The sequence below is a fragment of the Marmota flaviventris genome, chromosome 18 (genome assembly GCF_047511675.1).
Source record: "Marmota flaviventris isolate mMarFla1 chromosome 18, mMarFla1.hap1, whole genome shotgun sequence".
Taxonomy (NCBI): domain Eukaryota; kingdom Metazoa; phylum Chordata; class Mammalia; order Rodentia; family Sciuridae; genus Marmota; species Marmota flaviventris.
Window position 1 is genome coordinate 11,838,076 of NC_092515.1, and position 21,743 is coordinate 11,859,818.

The 21,743-nt window shown below is 55.0% G+C and overlaps 1 protein-coding gene across 1 annotated transcript; it reads right to left on the reverse strand.

Annotated features, from left to right (window-relative positions):
• Nucleotides 1-303: 303 nt before the first annotated feature.
• Atp1a3 (ATPase Na+/K+ transporting subunit alpha 3) lies at nucleotides 304-21,730 on the reverse strand. The gene is made up of 23 exons (XM_027945927.2): nucleotides 21,648-21,730; nucleotides 17,237-17,323; nucleotides 17,088-17,147; nucleotides 16,745-16,948; nucleotides 15,662-15,775; nucleotides 15,409-15,543; nucleotides 14,471-14,588; nucleotides 14,094-14,362; nucleotides 11,945-12,143; nucleotides 11,757-11,866; nucleotides 11,538-11,672; nucleotides 9,533-9,725; nucleotides 9,093-9,268; nucleotides 8,877-9,013; nucleotides 7,836-7,986; nucleotides 7,448-7,616; nucleotides 3,307-3,461; nucleotides 3,107-3,230; nucleotides 2,438-2,583; nucleotides 1,860-1,990; nucleotides 1,329-1,430; nucleotides 905-996; nucleotides 304-680 (listed from the first exon to the last, which is right to left on the reverse strand). Exons 1-23 carry the CDS (start codon nucleotides 21,651-21,653, stop codon nucleotides 652-654), a joined length of 3,042 nt encoding a protein of 1,013 aa, XP_027801728.1. The 5' UTR covers nucleotides 21,654-21,730; the 3' UTR covers nucleotides 304-651.
• Nucleotides 21,731-21,743: the final 13 nt, after the last annotated feature.

Genomic DNA, 21,743 nt, shown 5'->3' on the forward strand with positions numbered 1-21,743 from the left:
TCATCATCACATCATGGTCTCCTAGGGTCCTATCCCAACACAAGGCCCACCACCTCTGCCATCCCAAGACTGAGTCCCCTCCATCTCCCTGTCCTCACCCCATAATCCCATCACCTGGCCAATTGCAGCTGCTCTTCCTCTAACTTCTGTGAATGATCCTGTGACCCTGAGATTCCATGACTACCAAGCTGGTGGGTGTCAGGCTAAAGTGGGCTCAAGTGAGTCACCCAGCAGTGAGCCCTGAGAGGGGACTCCATCCCACCCAGGGCCCCAGCCAGAAAGCAAGCAGAACACAAGGCCCGCTTCTCTCTCCCCACTGATATATTTGATAATTGTCCAGAACCAGAGATGGCATCAGCCATTGGGGGGTGGGGAGTGGCTGAGGGGGAGTAAAAAAGAGCCCAGGGAGGGGGTTGGGGGAGGCGGGAGAGGGCTGAGGAGGGGAGAGAGACACGGAAAAGAGGGAGGAGGGAGGCCAGGGCCGTGGGGGAGAGAAGCCAGCCAGAGGGAGGGGCGGGAGGTGATCGAGGGGGTGCCAAGGGGGGACCACAGGGAGAGAGGGCCCCTCCCCCAGAATACAAAATGGGGGGTCCAGAAGGGACGTCCTGGGCTTGGGGGCAGGGAGGGGGTGGCGACGTGGCAGGGCTGAGGTCAGTAGTAGGTTTCTTTCTCCACCCAACCTGGAGAGACAAAGAGGCGAGTGAGAGATGGAGACAGGCAGAGGGAGGGAGGGAGACAGTACACACAGACAAAGACGAAAAGGACAGACACCCTCTGAAAGAGGGATGGGAAGAGGAAGAAGGGGGAGGAGCCTTCGGAAGGTGATGGAGGGAGATGCCCGGTGCATGAGCGCCCCCTGGAGGCTCCTCTCGCCGGCCCCCCCAGGCCCACCCCACAGCCTCACCCCCTGGGTTCCTGCGCAGGATGAGTTTGCGGATTTCGTCGTAGACGAAGATGAGGAAACTGTAGGGGAAGGCACAGAACCACCAGCTGGGCCTGCAGAGGGAGAGGAGGGCGTGAGTCCAGCGATGGGAGGGCTAGTGTCCCATAACCCTCTGGGCCCTGGGCCCTTTCTGGGGCCTGGGGGCTGCAGAGTCCCCTCCCTGCACCTCCATGAGGATAGCCTATGGGGGAAGGTTGGTGGCATCAAAACAGAGGTGGCAATAGGAGAGACATAGTGAGGGTGTCCAGAGAAACATGGGAGAGATGGGGCCAGAGATCCATGGCTGAGGCTTGGGGCTGGCGGCTCAGTCTGTGAGCACGTCCCTTAAGTAAGGGCTCCAGGAGGGTGTGCAGATGGGGGGGTCCTGGGGGCCCAGGACACTCACTTGAGGGGGTACATGCGAAGGGCCACGTCCATGCCAGGGCAGTAGGACAGGAAGGCAGCGAGGGCCGTCTCCTCAAATAAGCCGAAGATCAAGATTTTGTTCCTGGAGACAAAGGTGAGGCAGGGCTTAGCCCAAGGAAGCCCGGCACCCCGGCACCCTGGCACCCCAGCACCCTGAGCCCACAGAGACAGAGACAAGGGTGCAGACACGCAGGCACAGCAAGCGGCAGATGGAGAGAGGCAGCCCCAGAGACAGCGATGTGTCCATAGAGGGGGCAGAGACCCAGAGAGGAGATGTCCCCTGAGAGGGAGAGAGGCTCACAGAGACAGAGTCGTGGAGAGAGAGTGACGCAGAAAGAGAGGGAGGGACAGACACACAGAGGCAGTGAGTGGTATAAAAAGGCAAAGCAGGTCTGGGGACCTGCACACGTGACCCTTGAGAAGAAGGCAGCTCAGAGGCAAGGGGAGGGACACAGACAGACTGAGGGACAGGGCAGATGGCTCGCGGCCTTCTCGGGGCACTGGCCCTCACTTCATGCCCTGCTGGAACACTGAGTTCCTCCGGGTCTTGCAGATGATCAGATCCGCCCACTGGACTACCACGATGCTCACAAAGAAGGCCGTGTGGCACGTGAACTCTACCACCTTCCTCTGCTCGTAGGTCTGTGGAGGAACCACAAGGATGCAGGTGTCATCATGTGACCGTGGCCCAGGCCACTGCCCCACTCCCTGCATGGGATCCCCAGGATCTCAGATGCGTCTCCCCTCTCGGGGCTCATAGCTCTGGGGCAAGAGGCAGATGTTTGAGGAAAGAGAAAGGGTCAGGGCTCTTGGTGGTCTCCCAGGGACCAGGGAGAGGAGGAGGGACAGCAGCCAGGCTTAGAAGGGACAGACAGAAACAGGGAAGCAGGGCTGGCAGGGCCAGGAGGGTTGGCAGTTAGGACATGTCACCTAGGGTGTGCTGGGCCCAGAGCTCAGGACACCCCATGTGCTAGGCAAGGGTCTGGTGCTGGGGTGGAGGGGTCATTGTAGAATTTGACCCCTGCGTGGCCGGGACAGCTTGCCTGAGGCTCCTCTGTGGCTTGGAGGATGCCCACCAGCCCTGCTCACCCACTGCTGCCCGTAACTGTCCTCCAGGTCGTTGACGGTGCGGTCATCCCAGTTGAGCCGGATGCCCACCAGGTTGCTGGGTAGGAAGCCATTTTCTGCCAGGATCACAAAGTAGGAGAAAAAGCCACCAAGAGCCTGGATCATTCCTGGGGAGGAGAGAAGGTGCCAAGGAAAGCTCAGAGCTCATGTGCCAGCACACCCTGAGACCCTTGGTGGCCTGTGGGTTGCCTTGGTCCTCTTGCCCAAGCCATGTCATCTGGAGATCTTGGTGGTGAGGCCCTGAGATGGCCACCCAGGTCAGGGACCTCAGGGAGGGGCTCTTCCCAGTGGATAACCTGGGAGCTCTCTGCCACCTGACCCAGGCCACCTGAATACTGCAACATCCTTGAGGACTGGGCTTGACTGTTAGGCCCTCTATGGAGGAATGACCTCCCCAGGTCTCTGGCCACTGCCACAAAGCCTCTGCTTTGCTAGAACACTCCCGGGAACTCCTGTCCTGCACCTCTAGAACTCTGCACACAGCAGGGAGGAGCAGGCAGAGAGGGTGGGGTTCCAGCCCTGCTCCCAGAGAGCCCCCAGGCTGATCCTGCCCCTCTTCCACCCTGCTAGGTGAGCACCAGGCTTCTGAGAGCTTCTGTGGCAGCGTCAGCGGGTGGCCCCAGCCCTCACCGATCTGCCCATAGGCCATGCTGATGAGTCGCTCATTGACCAGCTTGTCTGTCCGAGGGTTCCTGGGCTGTCTCTTCATGATGTCGCTCTCAGCAGCCTCATAGGCCAAGGAGATGGCAGGGACCTGGGTGGGAGAGGCTGGGTGAGTAGGAATGGGAGGACTCTGCCCTCCCAGGCCTAGGGGTGGCCATGGGACTCACCATGTCTGTGCCCAGGTCGATACAAAGGATGGTAATGGTGCCCAGCGGCAGTGGGATGTTGGCCATGATGAAGAGCAGGAAGGGCGTGATCTCGGGGATGTTGCTGGTGAGGGTGTAGGCGATGGACTTCTTCAGGTTGTCAAAGATCAGGCGGCCTGTGGAGGACAGGGGTTGGTTCAGAGCTTGGACATCCCTGCCAGGGAGCCTCGTGTCCTGGCCCTCCCTTCCAACCCACCCACCTACCCACCTTCACATACAGACCTGTGACCACGTTGCCCCTGCTCAACCATCTTGAAATACACCCCGGGTGGACGCCTGTCTGGCAGTTTCTGTCTAAGCTAAACATCTCCCTTCTCCATTGACCCAGTAACCCCACTTCCAGGTCTATACCCAAGAGAAATGAGCATTTATGTACACAAGAAATCAAGTTCAATGACGTTCACCATAGCGTGAATCATAACGGCCAAAAACCAGAGCCAACCCAGTGCCATGGCAGGTGAGTGGGTGAAAGAATCAGAATATCCAGACCACGGAACACAGCCCAGCACAGAAAGAAAGGAGCCACGGTTTCAGCCACCCCACGGCTGAATCTCAGGTGCGAGAAAAGCAGACCCCAGAGCTTCCAGACTGTGCTCCCACGCAGCTGAGGTCTGCCACGAATCCATGGAGCTGCAGGTCAGGGGAGTGCTATTTCTAGAAGGGCGATACAGACTGGGAGGAGACACACTTGAATGGGAGGTGGGTGTGTTTTCTCTAGTGATTGGAGCCTGGTGGTCACTCAGGAGTGTATGTGTGCCAAAATCTGTCATCACCTTACTCAGGTATGTGTTTTATACATCAAAAATGGGATCAGGGGCTGGGGATGTGGCTCAAGAGGTAGCTTGTTCGCCTGGCATGCGTGCAGCCCGGGTTCGATCCTCAGCACCACATACAAACAAAGATGTTGTGTCTGCCGAAAACTAAAACAAAATAAATATTAAAAAATTCTCTCTCTCTCTCTCTCTCTCTCTTTAAAAAAAAAATGGGATCAGGTCCGGCACAGTGGCAAGTACCTTTAACCCCAGCTACTTGGGCTGAGGCTGAGGCAGGAGAGTGGCAAGTTGGAGACCAGTCTGGGAAACTTCATGAGACTCTGTCTCAAAATAAATAATGAGCCAGGTGCAGTGGTGCACGCCTGAAATCCCAGCATCTTGGGAGGCTGAGGCAGGAGGATGGCAAGTTCAAAGCCAGCGTCAGCAATGACAGGGAGCTAAGCAACTCAGTGAGACCCTGTGTCTAAATAAAATACAAAATAGGGCTGGGGATGTGACTCCTTAGTCGAGTGCCCCTGAGTTCAATCCCAAGTACCTTCCCCCCAAAAAATAAATAAAAAATAATCTGGGCACCCTGGTGCCCACCTGTAATCCCAGTGTCTTGGGAGGCTAAAATTGGAGGATTGCAAGTTTGAGGCCAGTGTTAGCAACTTAGAGAGACTCTGTCTCAAAATAAAAAATAAAAAGAGCTGGGGATGTGGCTCCATGGTTAAGCACCCCTGGGTTCAAAAATAAAAATAAAAAAATAAAACCACACTAAGTTATCACCTAAGATTGGCTATTAGCAAAAAGATTAAAAGGGGAGAACATGGAGAAAAAGGAAATTCTTGCACACTGTTGGTGGGAATGTAAGTCAGTACAGCCATTATAGAAAACAGTTTGGAGGTTTCTCAAAAAATTAGTAATGGAACTACCACATGATCCAGCAATCCTACTCCTGAGTCTATATCCAAAGGAAGGGGAACCAGTCTATTGAAGAGACATCAGCACTGCCATGTTTATTGTAGCACTCTTCCCAATAGGCAAGGCTTGGAATCAACCTAGGTGTCCATCAATGGAGGAATAAATAAAGTGTGGTCCAAAAACACAATGGAATACTATTCAGCCAGAAAAAGGATAGAATTCTGTCATTTGCAACAACATGGATGGGACTGGAGATCATTATGTGGAGTGAAATAAGCCAGGCACAGAAAGACAAATACCATATGATCTCACTCATATACGGAATCTAAAAATATTGACCTCAGGGCTGGGAGTATAGCTTAGTGGTAGAGTGCTTGCCCAGTATGTATAACACACACACATACACACACACACACACACACACACACACACAAAGGTGATCCCATAGAAGTTGACGTGGGGAAGGATGGGGAGATGTTGATTGATGAGTGCTAACTTACAGTTAGACGAGTAAGGGGCTAAGGGCGTACCTTAGTGTTAGAGTGCCTGCTCAGCATGCCTGAGGCCCTGAGCTCAACCCCCAGCACCAAAAAAGAAATAACAGTAGAAAACTCTGGTGTGCCTCCTTTGCACAGCTGGGTGACTCCAGATACCAATTATGTATTGCATATCTCAGAAAGCTAGAAGAGTCAGGCGTGGTGGCACGTGCCTACAATCCCAGTGACTCAGGAGTCTTTGGCAGGAGGATTGCAAGTTTGAGGCCAGCCTCAGCAATTTAGCAAGGCCCTTAGCATGTTAGTGGGCCTCAAAATTTAAAAAAATAAAAAGGTCTGGGGATGTAGCTTAGTAGTCAAGCACCCCTGGGTTCAATCCCCAGTACAAATAAATAAATAAAACTAGAAAAGATACTGAATGGTTTTGCCATGAAGAAATGACAAGTGTTTGAGGAGACACTCATGCTTAGCCTGATTTAAACACTGCACCATGTATGCATATATGGAAACATCACATGGTACCCCACTAATAGGTGTCATTTTTATGTATCGGTTAAAAAAATAAAAAGTCTAGGTCCCGATGGCTGCAGAGGACTGGATCCTTTGTCACCTTTGTGTAACAAAGAGCTCTGGGTGCCCCCACCTGACAGCCATTCTCTCTCCTGGCAACGTGTGCTCCTCACCAACTACCCCTTCCTCATGGGGGAACCGCTCATGGGTGAAAGGCCGACTTGGTCTGCTTCCACACAAACCAGAGGGTGGCAGTGGGTGGGGAAGAAACCAGATGAGCTAGCAGGGGATTCACAATGCCATCCACTCTACTTTTGGTATCTCTGAAACTTCCCCTAAAGGTAGTTACGCTCCCCGCCCCCCCTTTAGAGAGTCCTTCCTTGTCCCCTGTCTGGATAGGACTCTTATAATTAGCTCTCACAGAGCCCTGTGTTCTTCCCACCTATCACAGCTGTAATTATGTGTTTGTTGGCTGCCTTGAGTAAGGGGGTCTCTCCGGACCTGGGAGAGCAGGGACCACATCTGCACTGCTCACAGCTGCACGCCTGGCATCTGCAGGGTGCACATGGTAGGAGCCTGTGAGCATCTGGACCGAATGGGAACGGGATCTGTGGGCATGCGCACTGCACATGCATAGAAGATGGCCGACTGGAAAGTTAGCCGGGGTTGGGGACATAGGAGACAGAGTAAGGGCACTTAATTTGTCACATAGGAGACGAGGGTAAGGGCACTTGTCACTTGGAGTTGGTTTCACTGTGAACTATTTTTTTTTTTTTTTTTTTTTTTTTACAGTAGCCACATTTTCAGATGGGGGAGAGAAATAGAAAAAAAAAAAAAAATCACCAAAGCACAAATGCACTTATTTCTGTATGAGGTTTTCTGTAGTTCTGCACTTTCTATACTGATGAATTACTTTTGATGATCAGAAAAAAATGAAATGTCAACCGGCCCCTTCACAAGAAGGAGCCTGCACCTGGAGCCCCTCCACCTCCAACACCAGCCTGGCCACACACCCCTCACCCACCTTGCTGGGGACAGCTCCCCCTGCCTGTGACTCCTGTCCCTGCATGTGGGAACTCCCAGCATGGCCCACTGATTCCATTCCCTTGTCCCTGCCCATTTAGGGAAACTAGCTGAACCCCCAGCCCAGGCAGAGGCCAGCCCTCCAGAGCCTCTAGGACCGTGTGCTTCCCGGTGGCTGCACTGGAGAGGACTTTTACATGATTCCAAGTGGGCCTCGTCCCTCGTGCCACACAGGGACACGGAAATGCATCAGCTCCGAGCCAGAGAGCAGGGAGGACTGAAAAGGGCAAGCTCAGGTGCCCCCTGCACTCTGAAGTCCCTGCATCTCTGGACTGCTCTCCTCACCCTCCCTGGCCCCCTCAGTGACCCAAGTCTACAAAGTCACTGCCAGCCACTCACCCTCTTCCACACCCGTGACAATGGAGGCAAAGTTGTCATCCAATAGAATCATGTCGGCTGCCTGCTTAGAGACATCAGAGCCGGCAATGCCCATGGCCACCCCAATGTCAGCCTTCTTCAGAGCAGGGGAGTCGTTCACACCATCGCCAGTCACGGCCACAATTGCTCCCTGGCAGGGGAGAGGGTGAGGGTGAGACCCAGGGGTCCAGGCCCAGCCCTCCTCCCTCAGACCCGGGGGTCCAGGCCTCAACTTCTCCCTCAGACCCAAGGAGACAGGCCCCCGCCCTCCTCCCTCAGAACCAGGGGTTCAGAACCCCCAGCTCCTCCCCCCTCAGACCTGGGGGTCCAGGCCCCCGCCTCCCACCTCAGACTCGGGGTCAGAGCCCACCTGTCTCTGACAGCCCTCCACGATGATGAGCTTCTGCTGTGGGGAGGTGCGGGCAAAGACGATCTCAGTGTGATTCTGTAGGATCTCGTCGATTTGCTCAGAGGTGAAGTCCTTGAGGTCGGTGCCGTGGATCACACAGGCCTTGGCATCCCTGAGAAGAGCAGGAAGAATGAGTGTTCCAGGACAAGGCAGACGGATAGACAAAGAGACAGATGGGCAGCACCACAGACAGGAGAGCCAACGGTCCAGGGCTGAGAAAGGAAGAGGTCTCTGGGGGTGGGGGGCAGAGATGAAGGCACCCGGGGGAGTGGGGCAGGAGGAAGACCTCAGGAAAGACTGAGGGCCACTGATGTAGAGGAATGTGGGTACTAGACAGGTAGGAAAGGTGACAGCCACAGGTGGGCATGAGGACGTATGGAGCTCCATCAAATCCTCTGAGATAGCAATTGTTAGGCAGCCTATTTTATTTTACTTTATTTTTTAGCACTTTAATATGTGTATATGTATACTCACACACACACATGTATACACATTTTTTTTCAGGTGTTGATGGACCTTTATTTATTTATTCATATGGGGTGCTAAGAATTGAACCCAATGCCTCACACATGGAGGCAAGTGCTCTGCCCCTGAGCCACATCCCCAGCCCCTATTTTATTTTATTTTTGATGTTGGGGATGGAACCAGGGCCTCGTGCTTGCTGGGCAAGTGCTCTACCACTGACTGCACCCCCAGCTCTAGTTGCCCATTTTAGTGAGGAGGAAAGTGAGGGTCAGGGAAGCTAAATGACCTGCCCAAGGTCACATGGTGATGAGTGGCCATGCTGGGAAGTGACCTACACCGTGCTAGCCCCTGTGGCTATGGTACCAGGCAGCCACCTTCACAGCAGGCAGCACCTGGATGGTCCCCAGGTGCTGAGCAAACAGAGGAATCCCCAAAAGGAAGGGGGTGAGCAGCCCAGAGGGAAGCTGGACCAGACAGATGCCTTGTGGAGATGGCCCTGATGCTCTCCTGTGTCCTGAGCTCAGCAGGGTGGCTCACCGTGGGTTGACCTGGCTGACAGGGATGTTAAGCCGGGCGGCGATGTCCTCCACAGTCTCATTGCCCTCGGAGATGATGCCCACACCCTTGGCGATGGCCTTGGCTGTGATGGGGTGATCGCCCGTGACCATGATGACCTGCAGGCATTGCTCGTTAGGGATGGTCTGGTCTCCCCACAGTGTCCTCCCTGTCGTCCCCAGCTCCCTCCGGCCACACCTTGATGCCTGCGCTCCGGCATTTGCCCACGGCGTCAGGGACGGCTGCCCGGGGAGGGTCAATCATGGACATGAGGCCCACGAAGCAGAGGTTGTCTGTGGTGAAGTTCACGTCATCACAGTCGAAGGCGAAGCCCTTGGGGAACTGCTCCTCGGGCAGGTAGTAATGGCAGAAACCTGGAGGCAGGGTCAGGGTGGGGGACATGAGCTGTCTGGATCCCGGGCCACCAATCTTCCCAGAAAGTCAACTCTCCTTTCCTAAAGGTGCCTCCCGTCTCCTCCATTCATGCCTGAAGCCACTCAGCCACAGTGCATGCTGGGAGCCCCTCTTCTGAGCCAGGCCAGGCTCTGGGTAACATTACATCCCTCTTTGGCCCCAAGGAGCCCAAAGAGCTGGCCCAGCCCCTGTACCCACAATCATGCCCCACCCACGGTGCATACCGAGCACGCGCTCGCCCAGGCCCCCGAGCTCCAGGTAGGCATTTTGGAAGGCTTCCTTCATCTCCTCGTCCAGTGGCTGCTCCTTGCCCTGCAGCAGGATCGTGGAGCAGCGGTCCAGGATGCGTTCGGGGGCGCCCTTCATCACCAGCAGGTATCGGTTGTCATTGGGGTCCTCCGTCTCATGGATGGATAGCTGAGAAGCACAGAGGCAGTTGTGCCTGAGCCACATGGGAAGCTGGAGGCCACCGCACCCAGATGGGAGACACTGTCCCAGCCCCACAGAGCCATGGTGGAAGGACAGATGTCCACCAGGGCTCCCCCCAGAGGGCACTGCCCACATCGCTCTACCCTAGACAGATGTTTTCTGTTTCTTGGAGTCTTAGGGAGATCTCTGCTCTTCCTGCCTCTGTCTCTCCATCTCTGTCTCCTACAGGAATCCCAGCGTGGATTACCTGCCCTCTCTCTCTGCCTCACTCTAGTCCTTCTCTTCCCTCACCTGAACTAGCGCTAAATCTGCTCAGTTCGCCTCTAAAATGTACCCAGAGTCTGGACTGTCCTCCCCCCACCCGCTGCTGCCCCCACCCACAGCCCAGCTACCATCATCCAACACCCGAATCCCCAGATCTCCCCTTCCCGTGGTAGCCAGCTGGAGGTGCAGCCTCGTGGGAGAGAGCTTGCCTAGCATGCATGAGGCCCTGGGCTCCATCCCCAGCACCACAAGAATGTGATAGTTTCCCCAAAAGTTGAACAGAGTTACGATATAAACTGGCATCCTCAGAAAGGAATGCAAATGCGTGTCTGCACAAAACGTGTCCACAAATGTCCACAGTAGCACTACTCTTAAGAGCCAAAGGGTGGAAACCCAAAGGTCCGCGAGTGGATGAGTGGGTAAACACAGCATGGTCAACACATACAACATAAGACTGGTCCGGCACCAAGAGGAAGGAAGCTCGGATACACAGCATGACTAGATCTTGAAAGCAAGATGCTTCCGTGAAAGAAGCCAGACAAAAAAGGCCGTGTGTTGTATGACTCCATTTTTATGAAGTGTCCCAAATAGGCAGATCCATAGAGACAGAAAGTAGGTTAGTGGTTGCTTAGGGCTAGGAGGGTGGAGGAAGAGGGGGTGGTGATAGCTAAGGGGTGCAGGGTTTCTTTCTGAGGTGATAAAAATGCTCTAAAACTGACTATGTAGGTGGTGCGTGTATCTGTGAATAAATACACTAACTGTTGAGTTCCACACTTTAAATAGATGATCATGGCATGTGAATTATATCTCCATAAAGCTATTTAAAAGGATGTGAGTCAAGTCCTGTCTCTCCTCGGCTCAGAGCCCTCTCATTGGCTCACATCCTCCTTAGGGTTACAGCAAGTCCTCGCCATGGTCCAAGAGACCCCAAGGGCTCTGGCCTCACCTCCTACCACTCCGGCTACCAGGATGTTGTTCAGACAAGCCATGCTCCTGCCTGAGGGCCTTTGCACACACCATCTGCTGCCTGAACACCCTTCCCCCAGATACCTGCAGGGCTCCCTCCCTCAGCACAGTATTTCCTCATGACTTTGTTATTCCCTGTCTTCCAGCACTAGAGTGTCAGTTCCAGAGAGGAGGAACTTCACTGTTTTACTCTCTACCATGAGCACCCACAGGATCTAAAACACGGTCAATGTGGTGGCTGATCAAAAAAAGAAACTTGATGAAGGTGTGAAAGTTGCTGCTGTGGCCGAGGTCCCTGACTGGCGTCCACCCTTAGCTGGGCAAAGCTCTTTGCCCCTCTGCGTCTCCCTTCAACAGAGATCTCACGCTGCCTCTCATGCTCAGGTGCAGCCAGCCGCCCTCCCCACAGGCTGGGTACTGTCTTCCCATGTTACAGATGGGGAAATTGAGGCTCTGCAAAGATTAGTATCTTGCCCAAAACAGGACAGTAGGGCAGAGGTGACTGCTGTCTAGATGTCATAGAGAAACCGAGGCCCAGGTGGGCCGCCCTAGAGAGCCCCAAGTTTGTACCTGGTATTTGTTGGTGGAGTTGAAGGGGATCTCGGCCACTTTCTTGTTGCGTTCACGCATCAGCTTCACGGAGCCGGAGGACAGCTCGATGCATTTGAGTAGGGCAGACTCGGAGGCATCCCCGGCCACGTCCCTCTGTGGAGAGAGAGTGCCGTTAGGGCAGGAGCATGGGGCAGAGTGGAGGACAGGGGGCCAAGGGGAGGCGGTGGCTGCACCCACCTTGAGCACAGGGATGTTGTCTTGACCGCCTTTGAAGACAGCACGGTTGCAGAGTCCGGCGATGTGGGACAGGGCCACCCACGTGTGTGAGCTCTTGTCAAAGGAGGTGCCTGAAAGTGGAGGGAGCATGTGAGTAAGGGGCTCCCAAGGCCGGGTGCCCACCACCCCTGCCCTGGGCCCCCACCCACCTGACTGATCCTCAGTGGTGTCAGCCTCGTGGATCTGATTGTCAAACCACATGTGGGCCACCGTCATTCGGTTCTGGGTAAGGGTCCCTGTCTTGTCTGAGCAAATGGTGGATGTAGAGCCCAGGGTCTCCACAGCCTCCAGGTTCTTCACTAGACAGTTCTTCCGAGCCATGCGCTTGGCAGTCAGGGTCAGACACACCTGGGGGACGTGCGAGGGCAGGTGAATTGCAGGTGGCAGCTGGTGCAGGGTGACCAATGTCCACAGCCCACCTGCCCAGCCCAAGGAGACTTCTGGGTGGCCTGAAAAGAACAGTACCATCCAGCACTCCTCCCTCCAGGTACAGATCCACAGAAACAGGCTCTATGTGCCCCTGGAGACACACACTAGAATGTTCACAGTCGCAAGCTTTATAATAGGCCAAACTGAAACAACCAGAGTCCACTCAGAGAAAGGAGATACTGGGAAAATCAGAGATGGAACACTATGCATCCATTTAAAAGGATAAATTATCACTGCCTCCAACTAAATGACTGAAGCTCAAAAACATCATGTTTAGCAAGAAGAGACAGATAAGAGTCCATATGGAATTATTCTCTCCATACGAAATTTGAAAAACGGCAAACTTAATTTCTGCTATTCAAAGTCCAGAGTTAGGGGCTAAAGCTGTAACTCAGAAGTAGAGTGCTTGTCTAGCATGTGTGAGGCCCTGGGTTCAATTCCTACCACCCACAAATCACTAAAATAGAAGCCATATATAGGGGTTACTCTTTGTTGCGGGCTGTGGGTCCCAAGGTCAGGAGGGGACTGCTGGGGGACTCAACCTGGGAGTAGCTGACATAGTGATGTGGGACCATTTGCATTGTCAAATTGCATATTCACAGTATGTGCAGTCCTTTGTGCATGTATTATACACCAGCAAAAAGCCTTTTGACATGTAGGTCCTTTTTTTTTTTTTTTTTTTTTTTGTACCAGGGATTGAACCCAGGGGCACTTAGGCACTGTGTGAAATCCCCAGTCCTTTTTATATTTTATTTAGAGACAGGGTTTGCTGAATTGCTTAGGGCTTTGCTAAATTGCTGAGGCTGGCTTTGAACTCATGATCCTCCTGCCTCAGCCTCCCAAGCTGCTGGAATCTCCACCATTTTTATTTTTTGTGGTGCTAGGGATTGAACCCAGGGCCTTGTGCATGTGAGGCAAGCACTCTACCAACTGAGCTATATCCTCAGCCCTAACATTTTTACTTTTTATTTTGAGACAGAGTCTTGTCAAGTTTCTGAGGTTCACAATGTACTTGCAATCCTCCTGCCTTAGCCTCCTGAGTGGCTGGGATTACAGATGTACACCACCATGCCTGGCTGTGTGGTAGTTTTGAATATGCTAATGTGACAAATCTTGCACCACACATTAAGTAGAATAGGGGAATCAAGGAGCAGAATAATATTCTTAAGGTGGCCCCATGTACTTTGAAAACAACATTAAGGGGACTGAGGTGCAGCTCAGTGGTAGAGTGCTTGCCCAGCATGCGTGAGGCCCCCACATCTCATCCCAGCACCACAAAGAAGAAAGAAAGAAAGAGAGAAAGAAAGAAAGAAAACCACATTGAATGAATGTGCCTACCAAATACTTCTGGGGTGAACTGATAGCTGGTAGTGGGAGGGAGACCATTTGTTTTTTTACACGTGTTTGTTGGGTCCCCCCGCCCCGCCCCGCATTCGTACTGGGAATTTAACCCAGGGTAGTTTATCACTGAGCTACATTCCCAACGTTTTTTTATCTGAGACAGGGCCTCTCTGATTTGCTGAGGCTGGACTCAAACTTGCAATCCTCCTGTCTCAGCCTTCCAAGTCTCTGGGATTGCAGGCATGAGGCACCACACCCAGCTGAGACCATTTACTTTTGAACTTGACCTATTCTTCGGATTTTTTGCATGAGTGTGCACATCTTAATTTTGTGAGTTAACCAACGTGATAGTATCGCAGACCTCTGTGTCCTGCAGTGGTTCTTAGGATGTTTGCATGTGTTTTGTTTGTTCGTTTGGATTAGGAGGCCCCTCTTTATTCAGGGCTGGGAGGCCCAAGCTGTCCTTATCAAGAACACAGCCATCCAAGCCCAGCCCCTCCTCCCTCAGCCCCTGGAGCCCAGCCTTACAGTGACAGTGGCCAGCAGACCCTCTGGGACATTGGCCACGATGATGCCGATGAGGAAGATGACAGCCTCAAGCCAGCTGTACCCGAGAATGAGGGAGAGGATGAAGAAGGAGACGCCCAGGAAGACGGCCACACCAGTGATGAGCTGAATGAAGTGCTCGATCTCAATGGCGATGGGCGTCTTGCCCACCTCCAGGCCTGAGGCCAGGGTGGCGATGCGGCCCATGACAGTGCGGTCACCAGTGGCCACCACCACACCCCGAGCCGTGCCTATAGGGTGAGAGGGTTAGGTCAGGTGAGATGAGGCTCAGGAAGGCTGATCCCTGGGGCCCATCCCCTTGCTTGCCCACCTGGGTGTCCCAAGCATGCCCAGCTCACCTTCCACGCAGTTGGTGGAAAAGAAGGTGATGTTCCGAGTCTCCAAGGGGTTGTCATGTGTGCAGTCGGGAGAACGGGTCTGGGGCTCAGATTCTCCAGTCAGGGAAGAGTTGTCCACCTGCAGGCGGGGGCAGTGGAGATAAGGCTCAGTCCAGGGCCCAGGGTTAGAGGGCATGTGTCCAGGGGGGGATTAGGGTGAAGTCTGTGTCTCTGGAGGTGCCTAGCTGGGCCAGTGGCATCTGGGAGGCCAGAGAATGGGAACATGAAGGTGTGAAGGGTACCAGACTACTTGCCAAGGCCTAAAGTAACTGAGGGTCTCTTAGGCCTGGGGCTGGGATCTGGACTCCTTGGGCCTGAAGGAGGAGGACTAGGTCTTGTACCACTGAACTGATGGAGGAGGGGTGGGGCCTGGCCCCCTGGGTCTAAGGGAGAAGATCTGGGCCTGGACCCCTGGGTCTGAGGGAGCAGGGCTGAGGCCTTGTCCCCTGGGTCTGAGGGAGGAGGCTGGGGCCTGGACCCCTGGGTCTGAGGGAGCAGGGCTGAGGCCTGGTCCCCTGGGTCTGAGGGAGGAGGCTGGGCCTGGCCCCCTGGGTCTGAGGGAGCAGGGCTGGGGCCTGGCCCCCTGGGTCTGAGGGAGCAGGGCTGGGGCCTGGCCCCCTGGGTCTGAGGGAGCAGGGCTGGGGCCTGGTCCCCTGGGTCTGAGGGAGGAGGCTGGGCCTGGCCCCCTGGGTCTGAGGGAGGAGGCTGGGCCTGGCCCCCTGGGTCTGAGGGAGGAGGCTGGGCCTGGCCCCCTGGGTCTGAGGGAGCAGGCTGGGGCCTGGCCCCCTGGGTCTGAGGGAGCAGGGCTGGGACATAGACCTCTGGATCTGGGAGAGCAGGGCTGGGGCCTGGGATCCTGACTCCTGAGTGAGAAGGACAGAGCTGGGACGCAGGCCCACCTTGCAGCCATGGGCCGAGATGATTCGCAGGTCAGCTGGAACTCGGTCTCCGCCCTTGATCTCTACCAAGTCCCCAACCACCACCTCCTCAGCATTCACCTGCATCTTCTCACCTTCCCTGATCACCAGTGCTTGCTGTAGGGCAGAGCAGAGAAGAGTCACCTCCCAGACTCCCTCTGTCTGGAGGGTCACTCTGCATGACTCTCTGCCCACCTGCCCACACCCTTCTGGCCCTTCCCAGGGCATCCCTTACCTGGGGAACCATGTTCTTGAAGGACTCCATGATCTTGGAGCTCTTGGCCTCCTGGTAGTAGGAGAAGCAGCCAGTGATGATCACTACAGCTGCCAGCACAATGCCCAGGTACAGCTGCAGGGAGAGGCAGGGGCATGGGGTCATGGTCACCAGAGCCATTCCCCACCCATGCCCACCCCATGTTTGTGGAACTTCTGGGAAGGGAGCTTTCTATCAATGGGTTTGTATTTGTTCATTTGAATTTGGATGTCTGAGTCTGTGTGTCTGTCTGAGCCCCTCTTCCTGTATTTGGCTGTGTTTCAGTCTCTGGGACTGTCTCTCATGTGTGTGTGTGTCTGTCTGTCCATCCATCCATCTGTCTTCTTGCCTACGTTTAAGAATCAGAGTGTTTGCAACTGTCTGTCCATGTGTCTTTAGGTCTGTCTCTCTGTATACCTGGTCTTGCATTTATACGACACCGAGTCTCTGTAGATCTCTTTCTCTCTGTCTCTTTCTCTCTTGCAGTCTCTGTCTCTGTTGGTCTGCTTCTGTTTGACAGTCTGCATCTGTGTGTCTGTCTGTGCTCATGTGTCTGATCTACGTGGCGGTGTTTGAATCTGTGCCCTAGTGCATCCACTGTGTTCATCCTACAGGTATATGTAGGCCCATGTGTGAGGACCCCTTTGCAGCTGTGTGTGGCTCTGTCTCCAGGCATGGCAATCGTGGAGATCGTGTCTTTTGTTGGGCAGATGGGCTCTGACCCATCAGCAAGTACCTGGGTCTCTACCTGAGTACACTCACTGACTCTCGGGGTATTTAACAGGCTGTGACCACTTGATAGTGTCCATCCCTAAGGTTGCTGAGATGACCCAGCCTGGGGACAGAACCTCAGCTCATACCTCCTGCTGTATGACCTTGGACAAGTTACTTGGCCTTTCTGAGCCTCTGATTTCCTTGTACCTGATCTGGTTCTCTCATTGGTCATTATGAGAGTCAGAGGAGGAATGCAGGATTTAGAAAGTCTAAAGAGACCAGGAGGCCTGAGGGGTGGGTAAGTTGTGTTCCTAAATGTGTGAGGCTTTGGAGGGGAGAGAGAGCACTCACATTGTCACCAGAGGGGTCGTCTTCAGTGCCTGCCTGTATGCCATAGGCCAGGAAACAGAGGATGGCCCCAATCCACAACAGAATGGAGAAGCCCCCGAAGAGCTGGCGGCAGAACTTGACCCATTCTGGAGTGGTAGGCGGTGGCGTGAGCGCGTTGGGCCCATCCCGGGCCAGGATCTCCTGGGCTTTGCTGTGCGTCAGACCCTGGGGGACACACAGAACCCTCCCTGAGCAGCGCTGCATCCCAACCCACCCTGGTACCCAGGCACCCAGGACACCAGGCCCCGCCCTCCTCCCTCAGACTCCGGGGTCCAGGCCCCCGTGCTGACCCAGCGGCCCTCACCTGCACGCAGTCCGTGTTGTATTTCCGGCAGACCTCTTCCACGGACATCTTGTGTTCTGTCTGAGGATGGAAAGAAAGGAGACGTGAAACGGGGCCTACCTCGGGGCGAGGGGGAACTCTAGAGGGCACAGGCGTGAGGTGGGGCTTACCATAGCCACCTCCTTCTTGAGGTCATCCAGGTCCCGGCGCTCCTTGCCCTTGCTCTTCTTGGGCGAGCCCTTGTCATCTTTTTTGTCCTGCGAGGTGGCGACACGATAGCTGTCAGAGCCACCAGACTGCGGGCGAGAAGGGATTCCAGAGGGACACCGGCCCTGCGAGCCCTGCCTCTCCTGCTGGCCTGTGTCTCTCTATCTCGGGGTGTGGGGCTGTCTCTGGGGCTCTCCATCTGTCACTGAGCTCTCCCTGTCTCTGCCTGGTGTCTCTGGGCATCTCTCAGAACCCCTGAGTCTGGTCATCCGACTGCCCTCACAGTCTCTGGCTCCAAGCGTCTCTGGAACTGTGTCCCTGAGAGTCTCCCTGTGGCTTCTTTCTCTCTCTGACTCCATTGGTCTGTATCCTTCTGTCTCTGTCTTTTTATCTCTGTGTGTATCTTCCTGTCTCTCCCTCTCTTTGGGTCCATCCAACCTTCCTGTGCTCTGTCTCTTTCTAGGTCTGGCTTTATGCCTAACTTTGTGGTCCCTCTGTCTGTCTGTCTCTTGATCCATCCCACCAGATCTATTCGTGTGTCTGTCTTATTGCTGTTTTAGTCTCCATCTCTTTATCTCTCTTATCTTGTATCCTTATCTCTCCAAGGCTGTTTCTCTCCCTTGGTCTTTCTCTCATTATTTTAGTTATCTCTCTCTCTCTCTCTCTCTCTCTCTCTCTCTCTCTCTCTCTCTCTCTCTGTCTTTGGGTCTCTCTGTGATTCTGCTTCTGTCTCTCTTCCATGATGTCTGTCTCCATCTCCTGGCAATCTCTCCCAGGGTCTGCTATTTCTGTCTCTCTGGTTCTCTTTGGGTTCCTATCTCTCTCTAAGGTGCTGCCTTTTGGTATCTCAGACTGTATCTATGGACCTGTTTTTCTGGTCTCTGTGCCTTTCTCCATCCTTTTCTCTTCTCCTGTCGTTATGTCTCTATCTTCTTCCCTCCATCTGCCTCCTTCATGATGCTCCATGTGTCTCCACCCGGTTCCCTCCTCATTTCACCCTGTCTTCTCTCCCCCTCCTCCTCCCTCTATGTGTGTGTGTGTGTCTGTCTCTTTCATCACCCCCCTTTCTTCTTCTTCTTCTTCTTCTCTCTTTCCTCTTTTTCCTCTCTGGGTCCACCTCAGTCTCTCTGTCCTTCCTGCTCTAGGTCTCTCATATATTACTTCCTCTGTCTTCTTGGCCTGGCTTTATTTTCTGGGTCTTTCTCCAGTTCCATGGACATCTCAGGCAAAGGACACAGAAAATCTTAAGAGGTTCCACAAGTGTGGCACAGAGGGAGAGGAAAGGGCACTGCAGGTGTTGGTCACAGCTGAACAGGGGTGGGGGTGGGCAGCCTGCTGTACCCAAGCAGCCAGTCCTGAGGGCCTTGATGAAGACCCTGGCTTCTCTCCTGGGGATAGGGGGAGCCAGAGATGATCTTGAACCAAAGTGGGCATTGCCAGGTCTCTGGAGGACTGAGCAGGGGCTGAGTGGGATGATTTGGAGTACAGAGGAAAAAGAGGCAGAAGCCTCAGAAGTGGCTTGAACTGAATGTGGTGTGAGGGGAAGGGAGTGAGCTTCAAGTTTGGGGGCCTGGGCAGATGGGGAGGGTAGTGTCCCATGCAAGTAGGAGGGGTGGGCTGAGGCCAGGCTCCTGTAGAGGGCTGCTGACAGATCCTACGGGCCCACAGCCAAGCTGGGATCCGAGGCTCAGCGCGGCTCAGCGCTAATCTCCTCGTGACCTTGCAGAGGCCTGAACTGCCTGCTGTCTGCCCCAGACCTGCAGGCTGAGTCTAGGGGTGCAGGGAGGGCTGTAGTCTGCGGGGAGTCCCAAGGAGGGGTTCAGGGGTGGGAGGGAGGCTTGGCCCCTGGCCAGCCCTGCAGCAGCACTGCGTCTCAGACACAGAGGCATAGAGGCTTGGAGGAGATGGAGGCAGCTGATCCTCCATCCTGAGCTCTGTGCTAGGGGTGGGGTCTCAGCTTCCCCACATGGATGGAGGGATGTGTAGATAGCAAGTCATGAGGTCAAGCTGGAGAAGTGAGCAGGGAGGTGGGAGCAAGGGCAGATGGGAGTCTGGTAGAAGTGGGGCAGGAAATCTGCCATCAATCCCTGAAGTCTTAGGGAAGGTTAGGCAGCTGCTGCTTAGGTCCCTGACAGCTGGGGCTGGGCCTGATTCTTGGGTCTGAGGGAGGACTGGGGACTGGACCCCTGGATCTGAAGGAAAAAGATTGGGGCCTGTACCCTTGGGTCTAAGAAAAGAGGGATGGGGTCTGGGACCCTAGTTCTGAGTGAGGGCCTGGGGCCTGTACTCTTGGGTCGGAGAGAGGAGGGGCTAGGGTCTTGACTCCAGGGACAGAGGGAGGAGGACTGCAATCAGGACTCTTGGATCTGCAGAAGAGCTGGGGCCTGGACCTCTGGATCAGAAGGAGGGGCTGGGTGACTGGATTCTGGGAGCTGGATTCCTGGGTCTGAAGGAGGAGGGCTGAGGTTTGGACTCCTGGGAAAGAGGGAGGAGGACTGGAGGTCAGGACTCTGGGGGGGGGATGGGATCTGGACTTCTGTGTCAGGGAGGAAAGCTGGGACTCCCGGGTCCCTTGTAGGTGAGTCTGGGCTCCTGACTGTCCTTGCCATGGCCAGACTGCCTTGGGGGCAATTTCCATCTGTTGCAGTGGGGGAACTGAGGCTTTCCCAGTCAAGGCAGGAGGCCCAGATGGGCGCACTGTGGGAGGGAGCACCTCTGAGCATGGGGACACTCCTGTCTCCCTGTAGCCAGCATCTGCAGTTCCTCGCCATTTTCCAAGCAGTCTCCCTCCTGGATGCTGGCACAGCTTATTCAGCCTCTGCACCTCTCAAGTGCCCCACCTCAGGTGCCTGTGGCCCTTGTCTCTGAGTGCCTCTCCCTGGCGCCCCTCTGCCCTCTGCCTCCTCTTCCTATCATTCCTGCTGACTTTGCTGTATCTGGATGGGAAATGTCTGTCTTTGTGTCTCTCCTTTTTGTCTCCAGGTCCTTTTCCATGTCCCACTTTACCACTCCATGGCTCTCTGCCTATGTCTCCATGTCCCTGTCTCTATGTCTATGTTTCTTTCTGTCTGTCTCCTTTCTCTCTGTGTCTCTGTCTCTCCCTCTCATGTTTAAATCCTTTGCTTCCCCTCCTGTCCCCATTTTTTTCCCTAAGATTCCCCCCTCCCCTACCTTCTCTAAGGTATCTTGGCCTCAGCCCTCTCCCCCAATCTTCCCATGCTCCCCTCCTCCATTTCACTTACCTGAAAGTCATCACTAATTCCCACCTCCCTGTTTCTCTCCCTGTGTCCTCCCCCCACCCAATTCTCCCCACCCCCCCTCCCACCCCAACCCACAGATCTGCAGCCCCATCCCCCACCTCCATCCTTAGGCCCATCAGCCTCCATCCGCCATCTTTCTCCCTATCTCTCATGTTTCCTCTTATCCATCTTTCCCATCCTGATCCTCTTTGGCCCACCTACCTCAACCCACCCACCTCCTTCCCTGACTCCCCACCCCAAAGACCCCAACCCAGACACACAGGGAGGAATCCAGGGCTGCAGCAGGGGTCAGGTGGTCAGCCAGGGAAGGAGGCGGCATCTGCTGGAGAGACTCACAGACAGAGAAGGACACACGGACACAGAGGCAAGGGCATAGCAAGCAAGCACGCTCCCCACCACACATTTGCACTCTCACATCCTCAGCCAGGGGCTCAGACTCTCAGCCATGGTCCTCTTGCTCCTCCCCCTCTTCCCAGCCCCTCATATCTGCTCCCCCAGATTAGGGGCTGCACACACACTCTGCAGCCCCAGGCGGGTGCACTTCGGAGTGCCCCCAACCAGGCCTGGAAGGAGAAAGAGAGGTCATCTGATGTCCATTTCCCAATTTCCCAGCCTGGACCTATCTCCACCCAGCCAGGGGATCAGGGGGCTTCGACACACCCAGACACACTAACACAGCTCTCGCACACGCTCAGACACCACTGGGGCCACAGATGAGGGGTAGACAGTGCAGCCAGGGCCTGACAAAGTCAGGAGCTCACACACGCAGTCATGCCGCACGCAATCCTGCAGCTGCATACACGCATCCGACAAGGTCAGGCAGAGATGCTAAAGGCCAGCCCATGACCCCTCGGATCCCCGCACACAAAGCCAAGCCAATATGCGCCACAGACCCCCTCCAGCCCTGCGTCCCCCCTCCCCCCAGCCACAGCCGCACAACTACACGGACCCGCTGGGTCAGCGGGGTCACAGGTCCCCAAAGACCTGGCCCCAAAGCTCAGGGGTCTTGGAGCGCCCGGCCTCCGCACACACCCAATGTCCCTGAATCACAATGTCATACACACACACACACACACACACACACACACAGTGCCCTCCTGGCCCCAGCACCTACCCCCATCTTGGCGGCTCTGTGGGGAGAGGCGCGGGTGGGCGAGCGGCGGCCTCAGGGCGGGCTCAGGCGCGGGCTCGGGCTGGGGGCCTCTGCAGC

Excerpts from the sequence above, each read along its gene's own strand:
- Atp1a3 (XM_027945927.2), bottom strand. Across the intron at positions 15,544-15,661 it reads TCAAGAACATGGTTCCCCAG|CAAGCACTGGTGATCAGGGA; the intron begins GTAAGGGATGCC and ends TCTGCCCTACAG. Across the intron at positions 11,673-11,756 it reads ACAACATCCCTGTGCTCAAG|AGGGACGTGGCCGGGGATGC; the intron begins GTGGGTGCAGCC and ends CTCTCTCCACAG.